The sequence below is a fragment of the Lynx canadensis genome, chromosome C1 (assembly GCF_007474595.2).
Source record: "Lynx canadensis isolate LIC74 chromosome C1, mLynCan4.pri.v2, whole genome shotgun sequence".
In the NCBI taxonomy this organism is placed as follows: Eukaryota; Metazoa; Chordata; class Mammalia; order Carnivora; family Felidae; genus Lynx; species Lynx canadensis.
In genome coordinates this window covers 50,314,814-50,340,224 of record NC_044310.1, presented here as the reverse complement: position 1 = coordinate 50,340,224, position 25,411 = coordinate 50,314,814, and the positions used below count along the sequence as shown (strand labels likewise).

The window sequence follows — 25,411 nt, the reverse complement described above, 5'->3', positions numbered from 1 at the left end:
AAACAATCCAGAAACACACATCACAGATTATAAACACTTTTATTGGTGACAGTCTAGACGCTATTTCCTAAAAATCTATGTGTGATTTGTACAACTTCACATTTGTTTCATGATCAAGGTACAAAATATTATAACATATATTCCTTAAAACTTGGTCCTGATCGACAAGCAAAGAAAACACTCCAGCATAAACCAACATACGTAGCTGAAATGGCTAAACAGGAAACAATCCCTCTTTGTAGATCTGTCATCCTGGCACTAAGTAACTCCCCTGTGATGTGTATCCCATGAACGTTTTGTGTCATTATCCATCACTTTGCAGTTTGCAGAGAGATTTCCTTCTGGTAGATCTAATTTGATCCTCCCACCTACCACTGCCATACTTTCACCCATCAAGTCATGCTGGTATAGAAGTGATAACATAAAATGCTGAATTACAGGGGTGCCTGCAAGGCTCAGTCAGTTAAGCATCTCTTTTTTAATGTTTATTTATTTTTGAGGGGGAGGTTAGAGGGGCAGAGAGAGAGGAGGAGAATCTGAAGCAGGCTCTAGGCTCCAAGCTGTCAGCGTAGAGCCCAACATGGGGCTTGAATGTGCAAACCGCAACCTGAACTGAAGTAAGACCAAGCTTGGTGCTACAAGCATCCAACTCTTGATTTTGGCTCAACTCATGACCCCAGGGTCATGGGATCGAGCCCCATGTCAGGGCTTGGGATTCTCCCTCTCTGCCCCTTTCCCTCCTCAAAATAAATAAACTTAAAAAAAAAAAAAAGATCCTTTTAAAAATGCTGAATTACAAAGTACTTATAAAGGTAATGCTATCTAATAGGGTAGAGACATTACCATATATTATCTGGAAGAGTACTCCTAAGAGAACTCCTAAGCTCCAGTCTAACCCGCACCATGAAATGCGTGTGTGACTCTGGACCACCACCTGAGATAATAGGTCTGAAGGTACATTTTATTACTCTATACAAAAATGTAGGTACTACCTCTTCCATTTCACATTCACAAAAACCCTGTGAAGCAGGCACTGCAGGTCATATTATTATTTTATTCTTCCACCTGAGGAACTGAAGCTCAGGGAAGGCTGCAACTACACAACCTCCTCACAGTATCCAAATCCGTGTTGCAGCCTAAACGTTTCAATGCTCCATTTTTCTCTGAAGTCTCAAATGAGTCCTATAAATAGCAGCAAAACTCCAAACCCACCTGCATGTCTACAGACAGACTTTCTAGGGTAGAATGGTTTCAGGCTGAATGAAAAAGAGAATACCGAAAGAATCCAAGTATTAGTTAAGAAATTGGAATCATCAGGGGTGGTTAACATCTCACCTATTCCCAGATGGTTTTGTTGCCTCAGCCAGTCAATGATTTCATGATTAAGAGCATCACAGTATTCAAGGAAAAAGAGTTTGGCAGATACTTGCCAATTACTTATCTAATGTCCTATTCCTCCTTCCTTACCAACATAACTTCTCCTTTATTCCAGGTGGCACTATGCCCAGATTTAAAGAAATACATTTTCTGGACTTCCTTTCAGCTAATGTTAACTGGGAGCTACAGTTCTGAAATGGAAGTACAAGTCCCCAGAGATTTCCAGAAAAACTCATTACATGGAGAGAGAATCATCTGGCAGGAGACTTTCATGCTACGACCTTCCCTTTCTTCTTGCCTAGAAGGCAGAGATGATATTGGCAGTGAGGCATGCATTTTAAAATCATGAAGAAACAGTGACTAAAGCAATGCATTAAAGACAGCAGAGCAGAAAGGAAGGTGTTTAAGACCCCGGCAGATCACCTTCTTCAGGGGTTTTTACGTGAAAAAAATTACAGCCCCACTTGGTTAAGCCACCCCAAGTGGAGAGTTTTATAAGTAGCTGAATGCAATCCCTACAGGATACCCAGGATTCTACCAATTTAAGCAAAGTCTTCATATTATCACATTATATTATTCTTTGCACATGTGCATAGATGTTCATTGAATAGCTGTAATAGCAGAAGCTTTCATATTTTGATTACCCTATGTAACAGTAACAAGGATTAAATGATGTGACTGTCATTTAGTGGAAGCTTAATATTCATTTCCTTTACAATTTTTTTCATTTGAATTTCTATCAAAAATTTTCCCCGTGTATCGTAATCTTTCTTTTTTTATTTAACAGCATCTTAATAGCCCATACTATTGATGTAATTTATCTTCCATTCCAAATATGATACTTTACATTATATCCTGGTTTTCAGAATATGGACATTACTGCAAGGAATATTGTCATGCTCTATTTTAGAATTCCCCTTTAAATATTAACTGAGGATTAAAAATTAAAAATCCCCAAACAAACCAACATTGAAACTTCCCTTCTATTTTCTACTTTCCTGTATCCCAAATCATGACAGGTGTGATAATAAGACATAAATATTTGGTCTAATTAAGGACACACCTTGGGCTGACTAAGCCTTTCCAGAGAGGCAAGTGCTCGCATCATGCTCACCATCAGCCACACTCCAGAGTGCCACTGACTCTTGGGAGGAGAGTTCTCCATGAGTCTGATGCCTGGTGTTTGCAGTGGATGTCCAGGGACACCCTTTGATTGCCTGGCTTTGGTGGATGAAGGGTCTTGCACTGTTGGGTTCCACAGGACTATGGCAATCAGAGGACCATTCTTGGTAGGCTACCATCACCAGGGCATTTCAAAGATGGCAGACTGAGGCATATGCCCCAGGCTTTCTGTGAAAAAGGTCACTTTGCTCGTCCTGGAGCTTTGGACTAAGGGGCAGGATTCAGGTTTGACACACATCCAGTGCCCTACAGTGTGGCTCTAAAGGAACATAGGCTGTGAACACCACCTTGGCACTTTCCCTCTGCTTTGCTCCAGCTTGCTGGTATCTCCCCTAAAGGAGCTTATAAACACTCTTCTGGAGCCCAAATTTTTGTGACTGCCACCCAAGGCACACCTCAGATTGCCTGTCTTTGGTGGCCAGTGAGGCTTACACATGTGGTCCCTCAGGACCATATACATTTGCATCATTTTAAAGCTGCTGCCTAAGGGTTTGGCTTCTAGTCAAAGCCTGATTCTCCCCTTTTGGACACTGACAACCTCAGGTGAGGCACATCCTCAACTACCAGGAGCTATTAAAAATACAACAGCCTGCTTGAACAAGCACAGAAATTTGTGAAACAACCAAGAGCTGTGGTAGGGCTGAATGAAAAGTTTCACCTCCTACACAAGGCCACTCTTTCTAGACTTGGAGAGGTGGCAGTTTCATCTACTGTATAGAAACCAACACAGAAAGTCAAGCAACATGAAGAAACAGAGGAATGTTCCAAATGAAATTTAACAAAACCTCAGAATGCCTAAGTCAAAAGGAGATAAGCAATATACCTGTTAGAGTCCAAAGTCATGGTCATAAAGATGATCACTGAAGTTGAAAGAATGGATGAACACAATTAAAACTTCAACAAACACATAGAAAACATAAGAAAGTACCAAACCAGTCACAGAGCTGAAGAATGCAATATGTGAACTGAAAAATACACTACAGGTATTCAATAGCTGACTAGACAAAACAGAAGGATCAATCACCTCAAAGACAAGACCAATCAAAGAAGCAAAAGGAAGAAAGGATAAGAAAAAATGAAAATAGCTTAAGGGACTTATAGGACAACTTCAAATAAACTAATACTCACTTTCTATAGGGCTCCCAGAAAGAGAAAAGAAAGAGAAAGAGGTAGAAATTTCATTTGAGGAAATAATGGCTAAAACTTCCTTACAATGGGAAATGAAATAGCCATCCAGATCCAGGAAGCCCAGAGAGTTCCAAACAAGTTGAAACCAGAGAGACCCACAACAAGACATGTTATAATTAAAATGTCAAAAGTTAAAGACAAGGGAAGAATATTAAATGTAGCAAAAGAAAAAAAACACCCACTACCCATGATAAGATTGCCAGCAACTTTTTGAGCACATGCTTTATAGGTCACAAGGGAATGGCATGATATATTCAAAGTGTTGAAAGAAAACACTTGAAACCAAAAATACTCTATCTGGCAAAATGATCATTCAGAATTGAAGAAGAGATAAAGAGTTTTCCAGACAAGTAAAAACTAAAGGAGTTCATCACCACTAAACTGGCCTTACAAGAAATCTTAGAGGGGCTTCTTTAAGCTGAAAAGAAAGTGTTAATTAGTAATGAGAACCCATGTGAAAGAACAAATCTCACTGGAAAAGTAAATATATAATAAAGGTCGTGGATTATTTATAAAGCTAGTATGAGGGTTAAAAGAAAAAAATAGTAAAATAACTATGATTACAATAATTAGTTAAGGGACACACAAGATAAAAATATGTAAACTATGATATCAAAAACATAAAACATGGTGGGGAGTAGTAAAAAGATTGAGCTTTAGAATGGGATCAAATGTAAGTTATTATCAACTTAACGTAGACTATTATAGATGTAAATTGTTATATGTAAGTCTCATGGTAACTACAGGCCAAAAACCTATAGTAAATACACAAAAGATTTAAAAATATAAGCATACCACTGAAGAAAGTTACCAAACCACAAAGAAAATAAGAGAAGAAAGGAACAGAGAAAAACTACAAAAACAGATAGAAAACAATTAACAAAATGGCAATAAACACATACCTCTCTATTACTACTTTAAATGTAAATGTACTAAAATCTCCAAAGACACAGAGTAGCTGAATGAAAAAACAAGACCCATCTACATGCTACCTACAAGACTCCTTTCAGATGTAAAGACACACAGAATGAAAGTGAAGAAATGAAAAAGTATATGCCATGTGATGGAAACTAAAAGAAAGCTGGAGCAGACATACTTCTATCAGACAAAATAAACTTTAAAACAAAGATTAAGAGACAAAGAAGGATGTTATATCAGGATAAAGTAATCAGTCCAATAAGAAAATATAACATTAATATAGAACACAGGAGCAGTTAAATATATTAAGCAAACATTAATAGACCTAAAGGGAAAAATAGTGATACAATAACAGTAGGGGACTTTAGACCAAAAAAATCAATAAGGAAACATCTACCTCAAATGACATGTTAGACCAGGTGAATTTAACAGATACATACAGAATATACCATTCCAAAAGCATTAGAATACACATTCTTCAAGTGCACATGGAGTATTTCCTAAGATAGATATCTTAGGCCACAAGTTTTTTTTTTCTAAGTTTATTTTTGAGATAATACATGCAACACAAGTGGGGGAGGGGCAAAGAAACAGGGGGACAGAGAATCTTAAGTGGGCTCTGCTCTGACACCAGAGAGCCCCACGCAGGGCTCAAACGCATAAACCCTGAGATCACGACCTGAGCCGAGGTTGCATGCTTAACTGACTGAGCCTCACAAAACAAGTCTTAATCATTTAAAACAAAAATTTTTTTAACATTTTTATTTATTTTTGAAAGAGACAGAGCACAAGCAGAAGAGGGAGACACAGAATCCAAAGCAGGCTCCAGGCTCTGAGCTGTCAGCACAGAGCCTGACAGAGGGCTTAAACCCATCAACTGTGAGATCATTGACCTGAGCCGAGGTCGGATGCTCAACTTACTGAGCTACCCAGGCACCCCACAAGTCTTAATCATTTAAGATGACTGAAATTAAATTTTTTTTTCAACGTTTATTTATTTTTGGGACAGAGAAAGACAGAGCATGAACGGGGGAGGGGCAGAGAGAGAGGGAGACACAGAATCGGAAACAGGCTCCAGGCTCTGAGCCATCAGCCCAGAGCCCGACGCGGGGCTCGAACTCACGGACCGCGAGATCGTGACCTGGCTGAAGTCGGACGCTTAACCGACTGTGCCACCCAGGCGCCCCTAAGATGACTGAAATTAAATGAAGCATCATTTCCATCTGCAATGGTATGAAACTAGAAAGTTCATAAATATGTGGAGATTGAACAACATTCTTTGACCCACTGGTCAATCCAAAGAGAAATAAAAGAAAATGAAAGAGAAATTTTTAAAAAATGAAAGAAAAAAAAATGAAAAAGAAATACATTGAGATAAACAAAAATGGGAATTTAACATACCAAACTTTATGTGATGTAGCAAAAACAGTTTTAAGAGGAAAGCTCATAGCAATTAATGCCTACCTCAGGAAACAAGGAAAGTCTCAAACAACCTAACTTTTACACATGAAGGAACTAGAAAAACAAATGAAGCCCAAAGTTTTCAGAAGGAAGGAAATAACAATGATTAGAGCAGAAATAAATGAAATAGAGACTAAAATGATAATGGAAAAGACCAATGAAACTAAAAGCTGGTTCTTTGAAAAGATAAACAAAATTGACAAACCTTTAGCTAGACTACTCAAGGAAAGAAGAGGTCTCAAATAAATTCAGAAATGCCACTGATGCCATAGAAATACAAAGAATCATGAAACTACCATGAACAATTATATGCCAACAAATGGGACAACCTAGAAGAAATAGATAAATTCCTAGAAACATACAATCTTTTAAGACTGAATAAGGTAGAAATAGAAAACCTCAATAGACCAAGGAAATTGAATTGGTAATTGAAAGCCTCCCAATAAACTAAAATTCAGAACCAGAAGGCTTCACTAGTGAATTCTACCAAATATTCAAAGAAAATTGATTACCAATCCTTCTTAAAATTTTCCAAAAAATGAAGGGGGTGAACTCTTCCAAACATATTTTACAGGCCAGCATTGCCTTGATACCAAAACCAGACAAAGATACAAAGATGCAAAAATCCTCAACAAAATATTAGCAAACCAAATTCAACAATACATTAAAAGGATCATACACCATAATCCAGTAAGATTGACTCCAAGGATGCAAGTATGGTTCAACCAATCACAAATCAATGTGATACACTACATTAACAAAATGAAGGCTAAAATTCATATGATCATCTCAATAGATGCAAAAAGACCATCTGACAAAATTCAACATCCGTTTATAATAACAACTCTCAAAAAAGCAGGTATAGAGGAAATGTACCTCAACATAAATGCCATATATTACAAGCTCACAGCTAACATCAGACCTAACAGTGAAAAGCTAAAAGCTTTTCCTTTAATATAAGGAACAAGACAAGAATGACCACCCTTACCACTTTTATTCAAAAAAGAAACCAAAGGCATCTAAATTGGAAAGGAAGAAGTAAAACTCACTATTTGCAGATGACATGATATCATATATAGAAAATCCTAAAGACTCTATCAAAAAGAAGTTAGGATAAATGAATTCTGTAAAGTTGCAGTATACAAAATCAACATGCAAAAATCAGTTGTGTTTCTTTACACTAATACAAAGTATCAGAGAGAGAAATTAAGAACAAATCCATTTACAATTCGATCAAAAGGAATAAGATACCTAAAAATAAAATTACCAAGGAGATGAAAGACCTGTATATTGAAAACTACAATATATTAATGAAAGAAACTGAAGACACAAATAAAAGATATTCCATGCTCACGGATTAAAAATATTAATATTTTTTAAATGTCCATGCTACCCCAAGTAATATACAGATTCAATGCAACTGCTATTAAAATCCCAGTGGTACTTTTCACAGAAATAGAATAAACAATACTAAAATTTATATGAAACCTCAAAGACCTAGATTAACCAAAGCAATCTTGAGAAAGAACAAGGTTGGAGGTAACATGCGTCCAGATTTCAAACTATATTACAAAGCTATAGTAATTAGAACAGTATGGTACTGGCATAAAAAGAAACACATACATCAATGGAATAGAGTCCAGAAATAAACCCACACTTAGATCATCAATTAATTTACAACAAAGGAGCCAAGAACATATAGTGGGGAAAGGATGGTCTCTTCAATAAATGGTGTTGGGAAAATTGCACAGCCACATACAAAAGAATGAAACTGGACCACTATCTCACAACATACACAAAAATTAACCCCAAATGGATTAATGACTTAAATATAAGACCTGAAACCATAAAATTCCTAGAAGAAAACATAGGTGGTAAACTCCCTAACATAGGTCTTAGTCATGATTTTTGTAATCCAACACCAAAAGTAAAAGGAACAAAATCAAAAGTAAACAAGTGGGACCACATCAAACTAATCAGTACAGTAAACAATAAACAAAATGAAATGGCAACCTACTGAATGAGATAAAATAATTGCAAATCATATATCTGATAAGAGAATAAAACCCAAAATACGTAAAGAATTCATACAACTCAATACCAAAAAGCAAACAATCCAATTAAAAAATGGGCAGAGGATCTGAATAGACATTTTTTCCCAAAGACGACATACAGATGACCAACAGGTACATGAAAATTTGCAGAGAAATTCAAATCAAAACTACAGTGAGGTATCACTTCACATCTATTAGAATGGAAATTATCAAAAAAGCAAGAAATAACAAGTGCTGATTGGCAAAGATATGGAGAAAAGGGAACTTCTGTACACTGTTGTTGGAAATGTAAATTGATGCAACCATTATGGAAAAAGTATGGAGGTTCTTCAAAAATTTAAAAATACAATCACTATATGATCCATCAATTTCACTTATGAGTATTTAGCAAATAAATAAATAAATAAATAAAAATTAAAAAAAGAACACACTGATACAAAAGATACATGCACTCCCATGTTCATGTGTAGCATTAATTATGACATTTATTTATGATAGCCGAGATACAGAAAGAGCCAAAGTGTCCATTGATAAAGAAATCATGGAATTTAAAATGGAATATTATATAGCCATCAAAGGAATGAAATCTTGTCATTTGAGACAACATGGATGGAACTTGAGGGTATTATGCTAAGTGAGATAAATCAGACAAACAAAGATAAATACCATATGATCTCTCTTATATGTGGAATCTAAAACAACAGGGGTGCCTGGGTGGCTCAGTTGGTTAAGCATCCAACTCTTGATTTCAGCTCAGGTCATGATCTCATGGTTCATGGGATTAAGCCTGGCTGACAGCACAGGGCCTGCTTGAGATCCTCTCTTTCCTTCTTCTCTCTCTACCCTTCCCCAATTGTGTGCATACTCCCTTTCTCTCTCTCTCAAAATAAATAAACATTAAAAATAAAATAAACAACAACAACAACAAAAAAGCTCACAGATACAGACAACAACAGATTGGTAGTTGCAAGAGGCAGGGGGTGAGAGATAGAAATGGGTGAATTGCTTTTGTGTTGTTTTAGTTTATTATTTTTTAAATGTTATTTATTTTTGAGAGAGAGAGAGAAAAAAAAAAAAAAACAGAATGTGAGCGGGGGAGAAGCAGAAAGAGAAGGAGACACAGAATCCGAAGCTGTCTCCAGGCTCTGAGCTGTCTGCAAAGCACAGAGACAGATGCGGGGTTCAAACCCACAACCACAAGACCATGACCTGAGCCAAAGTTGGATGCTTAACCACCTGAACCACCAAGGTACCCCTGTTTTGTTGAGTTTAAATAAATTGAATAAATATTCTGATCTGTAGTCAGACACATTATCCATTGCACTACAGGCCCCCTTTAAATTTAATCTTAGAACAAACAAACAAACAAAAAATTAGGCCTCTAAAGGTACAGGGAAGTCAATGGGATGCAGAAGCACAGTGTACATTAAATAACTTAGCTGGGTTCTACACCAAAATTAATGCAAAGTAGAAACTCTAAACTATCATTTAGCACTTCATGATACCCTGATCTGAAAGACTGTCTTCCAAAAGAATCTATGCATTACTCAGAAAAGCTCCGGAGTGGCAATAAATATTCACCTATGAACCTAACTCCACGGGACATACCTTTAAAGACTAAAAGGGGGAAAACATGACTTACAGGAACTCTTCTATTACCTGCTAAAATTTTAATATATCCTGAATCTATAACAGCAAGTCAAAAAAACAATATTCATGAGCACTGGGTGTTGTATGGAAACCAATTTGTCAATAAATTTCATATATATAAAAAAAAAGGTGGAAAACAGTATGGATATACCTCAAAAATAAAAAATAGAATTACTGTATGAAAAAAAAAAAACAATATTCAAATGCAAGACTGAGCTCTCAAAAGTTAGGTTGAAACTCTTGAATGCCTGTGCCCACATAAGAAATCAGCTTGTCAAAGTTACCTCTGGAGAATAAGAAAGGAATGAGGTAGGAGTACAGTGTATCTTCCCTTTCTGAAAGTGGTAAGAACTGAGTAAGACAGAATGGATGTTCCATTTTGACTTCTGCATAAGAAAGGGGGGGGTGGTTGTGGAAATTTGTTTAGATATTTTCCAATTACAGTTCTATACCTTTAAAAAAGCCGTCTCATTTCCGAATTCTTTGTGAGATTTAATTATTGACACCAAGCAGAAGAGAAATTTAAAAAATAAAACGGTCTCATTTGAAAAGTAATTTGACCATATAAGTAGTCAAAATTAGGGGGACCTGGGTGGTTGAGTCACTGGAGCATGTAACTCCTGATTCCAGGCTTGTGAGTTTGAGACCCACATTGGGTATAGAGATCACTTAAAAATTTTTTTAATTTAAAAAAAATGTCAGGGGCACCTGGATGGCTCAGTTGGTTAAGTGGCTGATTTTGGCTCAGGTCATGATCTTACAGTTCATAGGTTGGAGCCCCACATCGGGCTCTGTGCTAACAGCTCAGAGCCTGCAGCCTGCTTCAGATTCTGTGTCTCTCTCTCTCTGCCCTTTTCCCACTCACACCCTGTCTCTCTCAAAAATAAACATTAAAACAATTAAAAATAAATTTAAAATAAGTCATAAAATTATATATATACACATATATATATCTTAAATGTTTATTTATTTTTGACAGAGAGAAAGAGACAGAGCATGAGTGGGGGAGGGGCAGAGAGAGAGGCAGACACAGAATCTGAAGCAAGCTCCAGGCTCTGAGCTGTCAGCACAGAGCCTGACGTGGGGCTTGAACTCACAGACTGCGAGATCATGACGTGAGCTGAAGTCGGATGCTCAACTGACTGAGCCACCCAGGTGCCCCTATAAAGTTATGTTTTTAAGCCTTCCAGTACTTCCATCTGCAACCATCCCTCCTGAAGAAACAAACCCATTGCCTGTTTAATACTATGCAACATAATACTATGTAACCAGGAGCTTGGTTACATTGCTCACGCCAGGACAAAGGACCTGTCAGCACCTTCCTGCTGAACACTGGTCCAGTTCTGCTGAATGAAAAGCCATCAGATTTCTCCAAGTGGTTGAGCTTATCTGAGTCTTTCCTTTTTTTTTTTTTTTTTAAATGTTTAATTTTATTTTAAGCGGTCTCCATACCCAATGCGGAGCTCAAACTCAAAACCCTGAGACCAAGAATCGCATGGCCCACTGACTGAGCCAGCCAGGAACCTCTGAGTCTTTTCCTTTACACTCAGAAAGGAGCTTTGCTGAAGCACAGAGACCAACTTTTTGCAATATGAAGTTTCTGTCTAAAACTATAGGCAGAGGGACACCTGCCTGGCTCAGTTGGTGGAGCACGTGACTCTTGATCTCATGGTTTTAAGTTCAAGCCCCACACTGGGTGCAGAGATTACTTAGAAATAAAATCTTAAAAATAAATAAATAAAATTAAATGTAAAGGTCAATAAAAAGGGTCAAAGGTCACAGGTTGCTGAATGGAGAAGTGATATCATCCTAAGACACTTCATATGTCAATACAAAATCATTCTTGGACTAAAGGTTTAATAAAAACACGAAGGCCAATAAATCCACCCTATCTCTCATCCCTGTTATGCTTGGCCAACACCTCCAACTCCTTCCTTCCTTGCTGCTCTGGTTTCTCCTTCCATTCTCATACACACCACGGATACCCCTTTCCCTCTCCCCGCCCCCAGGCCAAACTACCCATCACACTCCACGGAATCTCCTTGAATTGTCAAGAAACTACTCCACACTCTGACCTCTTCACCAAACTTTCTCTCAACAGCTTCTGGTTCTCTGCCACAGATACCATGTTCAAGTGAATGATACTCACTGTCTCACCTTGGGAAGTTGGAAGGTGGGGGGCAGGGAGCAAGATTTTTCTAAACTGCTTTCCACCAACCACTAAGCCATTACTCTCCTATCCTCGTTTCAAAAGTGACACCTCTACTTTTAATGTACACATTGCTACCACCTTATCACTCTTTTCAAATAATCTTTACCTAAATGACAAAAAATATAAAAAATAAGAAATCTCTTTGGATTCCTATCTACAGGATACAAATAGCACTTGCATTTGTACTTTGCTTTCATTCCCGGCACCTGTCTCTGTGGATAAACCACCAAAGGTTAATCTCTCTAGGTGCGCAATGTCTTTCTCTCCTTCTCCTCTCTCCAGGGACTGTGTTTAATAACTTCCTTTCTAGCATCTACATATTTCTTTGCTGGATCTTTCCCAGAAAGACACACACACAATACACATATCAATATATATGTAATTATGTATGCATAACCCCTTCTTCTTTACCTCAATCCAAAAATACCCTCTAGCTATCTAGATGATATGCATTCTGTCTCTTTTCATGACCTGGATTCTGAAAACACTAGTCTCACTGGACTTACTATGCCCAATTTCGGACCTGTTCAATTCTCAACCTACTGCTCTCTGATTTCTACTTTACTTAAATTGTTCTATGCTTACCTAGTGCATCCGTGTGGCCAAACCCCAAGTAAACTTTTCCGTTTTATCTGCCCTGACCTCTCTGTAGGCCATGATGAAGGTCTGTGAAAAACCTTTGGTAAAACGTTCTCTTGTCCGGTTTCTTCTAGGTTTAATTTCCTCTGAGTGACATTTTGTTCACTCCATTTCACTATTTTCTGCCTCCATTCTTACTTGTGATATTGCTGCTCTGCAAGACTCTAATTTTGGTCCCATGCTCTTCTTAGTATTTGAGCTTACCCTGGATGACTATTCAAATCTAGCAGTTTCACCTACACTTGATCTTGCTCCCAATTATTAACATCAGGATAGATACCAACGTGAATCCCCAGAATCACACACCTAATTGATTCCACTTCTCTTTGTTGTCCTATGGATACTGGAACCTTCGTCTTGTCCCACACTGAATTCGTTTTCCCTTACAACCTGTTCATGCTCCTATAAACTTTTTTCTTTAATTAAAATATAACATACGATGCTATATCGGTTTCAGGTGTGTAACACAGTGATTCAATGGTTCTATACATTGCGAAACGCTCACCATAAGTGTAGCTACCACCTGTCATCATAAAAATTATATTAACTACATTCCTCATGCTATACTTGTCTCTGTGACTTATTTAGTTTATAACTGGAAGTCTGTGACTCTTAATCCCCTTCACCTATTTCATCCATCCACCTCCACTCCCCTCCGCTCCAGTTTGTTCTCGGTGTTTAGGAGACAGTTTCTGTTTGTTCGTTTGTTTTGTCTTTGTAGATTCCACATATAAGTGAAATCGTATGGCACTTGTTTGCACTGTTCGACCTCCCTCATTTAGCATGATACCCTCTAAGTCCATCCATATTGTTAAAAACAGCAGCACTTAATTCTTTCTTATACACCACATTTTCTCTATCCATTCATCTATCATTGGACACTGAGTTTGCTTCCTTTGCTCCTACAGTCTTGTTAAAGAATTAATGGCACTGCAATGCATTTATTGTCCTAATCCAGAGACCCAAGTCACCCTCAACTATGTCCTCTCACCTTGACACACGTTATTAGTCACCAATTCCAACAAATTCTCTCTTAAATCCACTCCCTCCTTAATTTGTCTGTATGTCTTGCTTATGTTGTGAAACTCCTAATCTCTTAGTAATTGTCTACTATAGGGCATTTTTTTTATAAGAGCAAAAAAACCAGACTACTTTATAATGTGAAAACAAAGATAAATGGTATCATACCATGCATCAGTGGTATATCTAGAAGACAGTGTTCCTGTGTATGCCGAGGTCTTGGAAACAACTCGAGTCCTGGGGAGTTGATATAAAGGCAAATCTTCTTGCTCCCTTCTTTGAGCCACAGCAGGAAGTTCAACAAGCAAGCCAGGACCTTGAGCATCATCTGGAATCATCATACCTACACAGCAAACCCAGATGATAGTGAACACAAGATGCTTTCATTTAGCCTTCATTCATTCAACAAATAGGCCTTTTCTAGGTAGAAATCTTATTAAGTAAAATGTTTAATATGTCAGATGGTGAAAAATAAAGGAAGGAAGGAGGACAGGGTCTCCTCAGTGGAAGAGAGTTGCATTTCACACATGGCCTTACTGAAAAGAGGACATTTTAGCAATATAAATATTTTATCAAAAGAATCCCCTTAATGATGGTATTCTAATCTCACTACACATTTCCCCTTATCAACCTCAGCTGTCCCAACTGCAGGCACTCCTGCATTTCACTTATTAAAATAAATAAGTAAGTAAGTAAGTAAGTAAGTAAGTAAGTAAGTAAGTAAGGGGTGCCTGGATGGCTCAGTCGGTTGAGGATCTGACTTCAGCTCAGGTCATGATCTCGCATTTTGTGAGTTCAAGTCCCATGCTGGACTTGAACAGCTCAGAGTCTTGAGCATGCTTCGGATTCTGTGTCTCCTTCTCCCTCTGCCCCTCACCACACACACACACACACACACACACACACACACACACACTCTCTCTCTCTCTCTCTCAAAAGTAAACAACAATTAAAGAAATATTATATTGCATATTTGAAAGTTACTTAATAGATCTTAGAAGTCCTCATCACGCACACAAAATAATTTCACAGAATGACAAATAACCAAATAAAAAATCTTACATCAAAAAATGTTTTAATTTTAATTCCAGTGTAGTTAACACACATTGTTATATTGGTTCAGGTATACAATATAGTGATTCAACAACTCCATACATCACCCGGTGCTCATCAGGTTAAGAAAACAGATTTTTAAAGGGGCTTTGTTTACAAATTTCATAATTCTTTTACAGTTGTTACCTATTTAATTCTCGTGTCAAACTATGAGTTAGAAAAGATACTAACAACTGTTATTTTATAGATGGAGAAATTCAAGTTAAGGAATTTTGCCAAATGGAATGTGCAAGTTTACCTGACATGCCATCTGTGTTATTTCCACATTTCCTGAAAAAAAGAATAACTGGGGCAGAGTTGTGCATAGAGTCCTACAACTCATAGGACCCTTACTGGCATAGGTCTATTAATCACTCTTAGGATACACCCGATTCTCAGCCAATCCTTCTTGAGCATATTACAAACATGATGAATTGTGATCAAATGTCTTCCTTAAATCCACACATTTATAGTATTTTTTGGAGCTCTGCCTAATCAGAAAATCTCAAATTATTTCTAAAAGACATAGGTATTATCCTAAAACTTTTCCTATAAGCATTACCTCAACTCTTTCCATTTCTTCATAATGAACAAATTTTCTACTAAACTCACTACTACTGCTTTTTATCTTGTCTAGAAACTTTGGGTCTAATCAGTTGGTAATGCAACAGAATCTGAAGAGGGAGTGAATTTAACTTTAATGCTCAGGTTGTGTTAAAGAAGTCTCAGGGTCTGTCCCCCATCCCTATGCACCCTTCACTCCTATTCTCTGGGGCCTCCATTCCTGCAAAGCACTCTAATCCATCTCGATGCCAGAGAGTTCTAGCTTGGCCTATGTCTGCTTCTTCCCCACTGAGGAGGGACCAGGGGTGGGACTAGATTCTGGACGGAATGGCCAGAAACCAGTGTTAAGAAGAGGGAACTGGCTTTATTTGCAGAGCTGGTTCTCATCCACCCACACTGGTAAAAGCAGACTGTTAAATTATGGCATTGGGTTTCATAGGTTGCTGCAGTTTGTTTAAAACTTTTCATTACCTGTTCCACAGAAAGGCTGCCGTGCCCTTTGCCCCACTCCTCCTCCATGGACCCTGGGTGCTGGTGCTCAGGCACGCATTTCTCATCTGTCACAGTGCGTGACACACTCACACTTTACAGAGCTGTTCGCCAAGTGCACTGCAGTTCCCAGAGCCCATAAAACAAATCAAGTCCTCGAGGACCTATGCAGTTGTTAGGGAAGGGCCATAATAGGAGCACAAAGGTTAGAAAAACAAAGAAGCTAAAAAAAATTTTTCTGGACAAATGGAGGTTAATGTTTATAGGAGAGGAATGGGGGAGACTTTCAAAAGGTTTATACTTGGTAAGGAGCAAGAACAGAATGGTCAACAAAATAAAGGCAACGAGAATCCAAGCAGAGAGGAGGGTGGGTTATTGTATAACTTGGCCGCTGCCAGAGGGAGGGAGGGCTGGGGGTTGCAATGCTGTTGAATAGCCACACATGAGCAGCGTTTCACTCTCATTCAACAAATATTTCTTGAGCACCTACTACGGTAACAAAAATCAGATACAAGCCTTGCCCTCCAGAAGCTTAATTTATAGGAAGAGGTAGGCATGCAAATGAGTATGTTTGCCTGACCCTTGAGTGCAATGACAGAGAATCATCCAGGGTTCCCTGGGGGCACCACCCAGACAGGGGCAGTCAAAGATTAGGAATCAGAACTACCTTCTGTCAGAAACCTTTTGAAATGTTGCAATACTAAATGTGTTATTGATTTGGAATTTATCTTGTAAACTTTACCTTACTAATTATGCTCATTATAGGTTTATTTTCAAAGCCCATGAAGAGTAAAGGCTCTTAGAAGCTACATAATGTTGGACTAAATATAGGGTCAAGAATAGCTCTTCACATATAAGCTTCTCAAAAATAATTTTTTTTTTGATGTTTATTTTTGAGAGAGAGAGAGAGAGACAAAGCGTGAGCAGTGGAGGGGCAGAAAGGAGACAGAATCTGAAGCAGACTCCAGGCTCTGTGCTGTCAGCACAGAGCCCAGTGTGGGGCTCAAACTCACGGACTGTGAGATCATGACCTGAGCCGAAGTCGGACGCTTAACTGACTGTGCCACCCAGGCGCCCCTCTCAAAAGTAATTTTTAAATTTATTGCTCAGAAAAAGAAATTTAATTGTTCAGAGATAAACCTAAAACTGTCTGATACTAATAAAGAGGTCAAAGAGTTACAGATTTGAAAGAGGGCTTAGAGAATACTTAGCCCAGGGGAGTTTACTTAGGAGAAGCTGGCGGGATTGCCTGGTGACACAGCAGGGTACCTGCTTTGTACATAGGGACGTGGGACTAAGAGTCAGCCCTTTGCTGGAAAGGATCTCAAGAGCAAAATCAAACTCTGACTAGAATAAATTCAATATGTATGCTGCTGAAATCTGTATCGACTCTATATTAATAATTTCTCAGCCTACCCACAGTTAGCATTAATCCAAATAGTCATGCCTGCCACATGGCATTCTAGAGGCTTTCAAAATTTTTTCCTAAAAGCATGTGGTTATGAATGCATTTCCAGTGAGGACAGATCTAAAATATACAAGTTTAACTTCATTCCCAAAGCTATAATCTCTAAAAAAATAAATTCCCAGATCCTTGTAAAGTATCAGACTGAGGCAGAGTAGAGGGCATAATGGGGGGGACCTCTCTAAAAGATACATCCAAGTCATAGAACTTGTCAATGTGACCTTATTCGAAAAAAAGGTCTTTGCAGATACATTTAAGTATCATGAGATGAGACCATCTTGGATTACCCAAGTGGGCCCTAAATCCAATGACAGATGTCCCTATAGGAGACAAAGAATAGAAGACACAGGTCAAGAGAAGAGAGCCGTGTGAAGACAGAGGCACACATAACAGTGACGCAGCCACAAGTCAAAGAAGGCTGGAGCCACCAGAAGCCGGAAGAGGAAAAGAACAGATTATTCCCTAGGGCCTTCAGAGGGAGCACAGCACCTTGATTTAGGGCTTTGGGACTTGAGAACAGTGAGAGAATTAATATCTGTTGTTTTAAGCCACCAAGTTTGCGACAATTTGCTACAGCAGCCCTGGAAAACTTCGAGAGCCAGTAGAGGTCAGAAGTAATTTTGGAGCCATTTAGATAATACACAGAGCAGAGCTCAAGAGGAACTACCTTCTCCGTCTTCTTCCCAACTCTGCTGCTCTTCCCCACAAACACCCACCCCATATAGCCAGTTTATCCTTTCAATCCTGACAGTGTAGAGCAGTGAGTGATTCTCAACTCTGCCCCTACCAGGAGACATTTGGCAGTATCTGAAGACATGTGATCTTGATCAGGCCTGGGAATGTGAGTACCACTGGCATCAGAGTTAGAAGGCAGGGAAGCTATTAACATTCTACCAAGCACAGGTCAGCTCTCCACCATAAAGAATCATCTGGTCCAAAATAGTAATGACATTGCTATAAAGTATCAGTGGCGATCAAACAGATATGGCCTATTAATTCAATTATTCATTCATTTGTGCAGTAAATCTTCTCTAAGTACTTAAAGGACTATGGAAATGTGATAAAAATTTTTAAAACAGTTTAATGGAACACTTTTGGGGGGAAAAGTCCCATTTTTATCCTAGTCACAATCGGTTATACGTCATGAAAAACTGGATAAACTCATCAAATCTTAGATATTCAAGATTAACTACCCATGCTCTATTTTGACTCAGAACTGACAACTATTTATCATCTCAGAGAGGACTTGAATCTTTACTGCTAATGACTCCATTCTCTGGATTTTACTCAACAGAATGCTGAATTCATAAAAACCATTACATGGCTTTCTATAATGCACTCCATCCCCTCCAATGTATTACCATACAACATGAGAATTGTCCAGAGAAAGACTTTTCCTATAAGCAGAGTCATAACACATGAAGGACAGCATAAATCCTGAACAATGGCTCTATAAATCCCAGTGCTGTGAAAGAACTTAACAGTCTTACCTAGGGATCTCAATAATATAACATCCTTTGATATTTCAGTGTTGGATGAAGAAAAATTATTTTTCACAGTTGAGTTTTCAAAATTATGTAAGAGTCAATATTGGGGGTAGGCAAGGAGAGGCACTATACTTTTAGGATTCTTTAATGGAAACTAAGTTATTAATGCACCAAAATTGACCATAATATATGGCTATAAAAATGTTTCATAAATGTTTAAAATATGACTCTCTTTATTAATATTTAACAACCTCGTTCAATGAGCTAACAGTATCACTTAATAGCATCAGAGGTTTTAATATATATTAGTAGAGACTTATTTCAAACTTAGCACGTAAGGTACTAGTTTTAGTTTTAATCCACACTGCTTATAAAAAGCAAAATCAGTCATTGAAAATATAGCCCTTTCAGAAAAGAGAATCTTAAGTTCTATGTTGAAATATGAGCCAGGTTTATTCTTCCAGATATTCTGAAGCAGATTAATAAACATTTAAATTTGCATCATTATGAATGAAAATAGGACAGTAAGACTTATCGTCTATAAAAACAAAGCTGAAAGATTGCAAAATAATGTAATTTGTGTTTATGAGAAACAAAAACCACAAACCTAAATCCAGACTGCTTTGTGTTAATGAATTAAGATTTTCCAGATCATCAAATCTGCCTTGTTGACTGCTTCCTTCAGATGAGGGCATGGAGGGTAGGGAATCAATGCCAAAATTTTCTTTCATCTTGAGAGGAAGAAAGACAGAAATGCATTAGTACTTCGTGATAAAATGAGGTACATCATAATCTTGTTCAAACCAGATAATGATTGCGGAAAACTGGCCCTGCAAACAGGCCTCCTAAAGTAGTGGTTTATGCAATGGTAAGCAGTAATGAATGCTGGTAACTTAATCTCCACAAGAGTACTAATAGTTTTTTAGTACTATTAGGCTAATAGTTTTTTTTTTCTTTTTTTTTTTTTACACTGGATTTTTTTTCACAAAAAAATTGTTTTATAAACATTAATGAGTGGATTTAAGTAAACAATCACAAAGGTATAAGAATAAAGGTCTATCCAGTCAAGCAAGGTCAATGGCTGACACACACTAACTCATAGAGTATGTTGGAGCACAACCTCAATAGCTTCACTGACAATCCCAAACCAACTGGTGGATTTTCACAGCTCTGAGCTCTTGCTTTACCCACCCTAACACCTTTATCTGCCTGGCAAACACCAGCTACCCAAACCTAAAACCTACAGATAAGCACATTTTTGCATTTTCCAGTTGTCTTCCTTTGATACATGTCTTCTCTGGTTTCCCAAAGTTACAACCTTCCAGAACATATGATTTTCACTGAAATATTTTATTATCATATTTTAAAAACTTTTATAAGCATAAAATTAAATGACAATGTTAGGGCCACCATAGGGATATACTGCAATTCATTTAAGACAAGTAACACCTATGTCATTCTCTGTTGGAAATTTAGCTTGTTCAAAACTAAAATATGAATGACCTCTTTTACAGGGTCCCCATTTTTTTTCATTATGTTATATTGGTCAGACCTCAATGGTATGAGAAGGATCTCTCATAAACTGGTGAACCAAATACTGCTAGCTTTTTCCATACAGATTATGAATATAGCTAAATATAGAACTGTATCAGATATTTAATGGAGATATTCAACTCAAATATTAAATTGGGGTGAGAAAGGAGATACAACTATCTAGTTGCCTAGAATAAAATAAGAATTTCTTAGAGAAGGGAATAAGGAGGAAATAGTAAGCACTGAATATTTATATTTTATAGCAATTTGGGACTTATTAAAAAAAGTTTATGGCAACTATATGAGGAATAAGAGAATTGATATCTGAATCTGAATTTCAATATAAGAGGGTTAGATCTTTAGGAAAAAAAAGTTTTATGAAAAAAAAATTTTTTTAATGTTAATTTTTGAGACAGACAGAGCATGAGTGGAGGAGGGGTAGAGAGAGAGAGAGGGAGACACAGAATCCGAAGGAACCTCCAGGCTCTGAGCTGTCAGCACAGAGTGCGACACGGGGCTCGAACTCATGGACTGTGAGATCATGACCTGAGGTGAAGTCAGACGCTTGACTGACTGAGCCACGCAGGTGCCCCGGAAAAAAAAGTTTTTCTAAATAGAGAAGAAAATAAAAAAAGATACAATTAGTCTTAGGTAATTAATCCTCAGGCAAGAGTCAGATATTTTTATTTATTTATTTTTTAATGTTTTTTATTTATTTTTGAGAGAGAGACAGAGTGTGAGCAGGGGAGGGGCAGAGAGAGAGGGAGAAACAGAATCCGAAACAGGCACAAGGCTCTAAGCTGTCAGCACAGAGCCTGACACAGGGCTCGATCCCACGGATCACAAGATCATGACCTGAGCCGAAGCTGGACACTTAACCAAAAGAGCCACCCAGGTGCCCCAAGAATCAGATCTTCTAAAAAGGGGCAAAAAATGTGGACATTTCTTCAGCGGGTGGCCAATGGGCACATGAAAAGTTGCTCAACTTTTCTTAATAATTAGAAAAATGCAAATCAAAACCACAATAAGGGGTGCCTGAGTGGCACAGTCAGCTAAGCGTCCGACTTTGGCTCAGGTCATGATGTCACGGTTCGTGAGTTTGAACCCTGCATTGGGCTCTGTGCTAATGGCTCAGAGCCTGGAGCCTGCTTCATATTCTGTCTCCGTCTCTCTCCCTGCCCCTCCTCTGCTTGTGCACTATCTCTCTCACTCAAATATAAATAAACATTAAAAAAATAAAAAAAAACACAATAAGATACTACTTGGGACCTATTTAAAAAAACAAAAACAGGGGCGCCTGGGTGGCTCAGTCGGTTAAGTGGCCGACTTCGGCTCAGGTCATGACCTCACGGTCCGTGAGTTCTAGCCCCGCGTCGGGCTCTGTGCTGACAGCTCAGAGCCTGGAGCCTGCTTCCGATTCTGTGTCTCCCTCTCTCTGACCCTCCCCTGTTCATGCTCTGTCTCTCCCTGTCTCAAAAATAAATAAAATGTTAAAAAAACAAACAAACAGAAAACAGGTATTGGCAGGCATGTGGAAAAACTGGAAAATTTGTGCACTGCTGGTGGGAACGTAAAATGATACAGCTACTGTGGAAAACAGGATGGTGACACCCCAAAAAATTAAACATAGAATTACCATATGAATTGCCATATGCAATGTTGCATCTGGGGAAATACCCAAAAAAATTTAAAACAGTTATTTGAACAGATACTGTATACCAGTGTTTGCAGCAGTATTATTCGCAATAGCCTTAGGTAGAAACCCAGATGTTCATCAAGTGATGAAGGAGTAAACAAATTGTGGTATATACATACAATGGAATGTTATTCAGCCTTACAAAGGGAGAAAATTCCAACACATATGATGTGGATGAAACTGGAAGGCATTATGCTAAATGAAATAAGCCCCACACAAGAGGACAAATATTGTATGATTCCACTTATATGAGATACTGAGTCAAATTCTTAGAGAAAGAAAGTAGAACTATAGTTTGTTGCCAGGGGATGAGAGAAGGGAAGAATGGACAGTTACTGTTTAATGGGTACAGACTTTCAATCTGGGAAGATGAAAAAGTTCTGGAGATGGATGGTGATAATGATTGTACAATAATGAAAGTGTATTTAATGCTACTGGAACTGTAAACCTAGAATGATTAAAATGGTATATTTTATGTTCAGTATCCCCTCCTTATCTGTGGTGGACACATTCCAAGACCCCCAGTGGATGCCTGAAACCAAAGATAGTACTATACCCTGTATATACTGTTATTTCATATACATGCATACCTATGATAAAAGTTTAATTTATAAATCAGGCACAGTAAGAGATTAACAATAACTAATAAAGAAATAGAATATATTCCAATAAGAGTTATGTAAATATGGTCTCTTTCTCTCTCAAAATATCTTACTGTACTGTAGTCACCCTTCTTTTTACGATGATGATGTGAGATGATAAAATGCCTAAGTGATAAATAGCGAGGTGAATGGTGTAGGCACATGTTAGGCTACTAGTGACCTTCTGACACTGTTGGAAGGAGGATCATCTGTTTCCAGACCTCAGGTGACTGCAGGTAACGGTACTGTGAAAGGGAAACCACAGGGACTACTAGGATGTATATTTTACTACAACTAAAAATAAAAAACCAGATCTGTAAATCTTGATGGTTTTACCCTTCAATTAAAATGGAGAAATGAGTGATAGAGAAAGATAAAGTTAAGTAGCAGGTACTACAAATATAGTTACTTCTGTACCCCAAAATGGATATTACAATAAAGACAGAAATGATAATGTTCCTCTACCTTTCTGGAGGGCACTCTCTAAACAAGAGTATTAAGAATTATATATTTATAAAATATTCAAATGTTTTAACGATCTACCCAGGGATTGTAATGATAAATTTTCATCACAGGAGTATATTTCTGAGAGGAGGGTAAATGAAGATTCAAGCCCATCCTGATCTTATGTGTGTAACTGTTATAGAGAATCAGAATATTCTATCAAAAACATGATACTTTGGCATAAGGATTATTTTGAGAGGAAGACAAATGAGAAACAGCACACACAGAAAAGCTATCTTCCCCTGATTCTTGATCACTAGAGAGGACGCTAGATTTTGTTCTGCTAAGAGATGGCACCAAGAGAAACATACATAACAAAACAGCCCTTATCTTCCATCAATTTCCCCCTTATATTTACCTTCCTACAGCTCTGACCCTAAAACCTAAACTCCTTTTCCTTTGTCTTGTTGCTTCTCTAGAAATGTATTGTTCTTTGTTAAAATACCATGTAAGCCCGAGTTCTATGCACCCCTTTGAGTTATTCATCACTGAGTTTCTTCTGCTTGTGTGCATGCCACACTTGTTAATAAATTGTTTTCCTTTTGCCAATCTTTCATCAGCTTAATTTCCACGGCCCAGCCACAAAACCAATGAGGTTAGAGGAAAAAAAAATTGTCCCTCCCCTACACTGTCATCATTGTGGAGGGAGGAAAAGAGTTAATGCCCAAAACAAGAACATATAATTATTTAAAGAAAATAAAATTTTGTGCAGACTAGACACATTAGGTCTGAAACAATTTTAATCAATGCCACTTTAGAGTGTTTACAGAGGTCACCTCACAGAATCAGAAATGGAAAATAAAAAGAAGGAAGCTAGGAAATTTAACAGAGATTCAGTAATTAGAATGTATGTCTTTTAAACTGTGAGCACTGAATGTTGTTATAAACCAGCGTTTCAAATAGTAATTTAACAGATTAAGTGGTTGTATTGTGAAGATCATTGCTATGTGCTTACGAATGGAATTCTTTTAAAGCCTACTGCCTGGCAAATGAGTAGTTGAGATCAGGATAAAATTTTGACTGATAGTATGGATTCAAAAATTACTGTATTTTGGGGTGCCTGGGTGGCTCAGTCTGCTAAGCATCCTCTTGGCTTCAGCCAGCACAGGTCGTGATCTGACAGATAGTGAGATGGAGCCCCACATCAGGCTCTGCGCTGGCAGTATGGAGGCTGCTTGGGATTCTCTCTCTCTGCCCCTCCCCCATTTGCACTCCCTCTCTCAAAATAATAAAATAAACTTTAAAAAAAAAACGACTGTATCTCAAACAACTTAGATGAAAATTAAGATGGTATATCCAGAAAGCTGTGTTAAATGACCGAAAAGTGATTCTAGTGGTAATGGAAATATGGACATTCAATATGTGTTGAAAGAATCCAAGTAAAATTGCCATTAAATGTAAGAATAAGCAAAAAAAAAATTAACATTTCACAGTGTTTAAAATGTGAATGTTTAAATTTATGATGTAAATATTGTGAATGTAGCTTTGACTATTTCATCTAGAACCCTAAAAATTTATACATAAAAATGGGCCTCTTTTTCAGGTTGCCTTGTATTTGGGTAAATAGAAAATTTTCCTTATAGAATAAAGCCACAAGTGACTATTTGTGAACATTCACTAATCTGTGATTAGAATTTGTTCCACATAACTGGATATTCTGTTTGAGTTCAAGTACTTAGCGGTATAGGACCGGGACCAGCAAAGAAAGAAAGCACCAATGTCAATGGCAACACACCAGGTGATTCTCTGTTACTTCTTCCTATATCCAGGTATTATTCACATAATCTTAAAATATCTGTTCTCTGGTAGGCTTCCCAGAGTCCTTTATCATGGGTAAACCTCTAGGGTCCATAAATACAGCTTGTAGAGCACCTTGAATAGCAGAAGGACCCATAGCATTTGCAAAAGGGGAGAAAGGAAGATAGGTTTGAAGGAGGAGGGAGCACAAAAACCAGCCTTATGAGCCCCGTAACAGAGCAAAGAAAGGCCCACTCCCCACAGCACTGCAAGAAAGTGGCTGACCTCCATGAGGGGAACAGTGCACTGTACCTAAACATATTGCTAAGTGGCCTTTTAAATACCCCTATATAATAAGTTTCTTTTTATTCACCTGGAAATTAATCTTCAGCATGAAATGAACAAACCAAAACATTAAAAAATGTCCCTAATGAAAGATTCCAATTGGTTTATAAAAATAAAGTTTATTGGTTATCTAATAGCAAAGGCAAACCTATTGAAA

At 37.8% G+C, this 25,411-nt stretch overlaps 1 protein-coding gene across 2 annotated transcripts in view; it reads right to left on the bottom strand.

Annotated features, from left to right (window-relative positions):
- The window catches only part of PATJ (PATJ crumbs cell polarity complex component), a 363,529-nt gene that overhangs the window by 227,113 nt on the left and 111,005 nt on the right, over window positions 1–25,411 (bottom strand). For both annotated transcript variants that reach the window (XM_030323890.1, XM_030323891.2), the window contains exons 21-22: window positions 19,406–19,529; window positions 13,870–14,044 (exon numbers count right to left, since the gene is read on the bottom strand). In XM_030323890.1, the coding sequence (XP_030179750.1) occupies window positions 13,870–14,044; window positions 19,406–19,529 (299 nt within the window). The remainder of the gene's footprint in view (window positions 1–13,869; window positions 14,045–19,405; window positions 19,530–25,411) is intronic.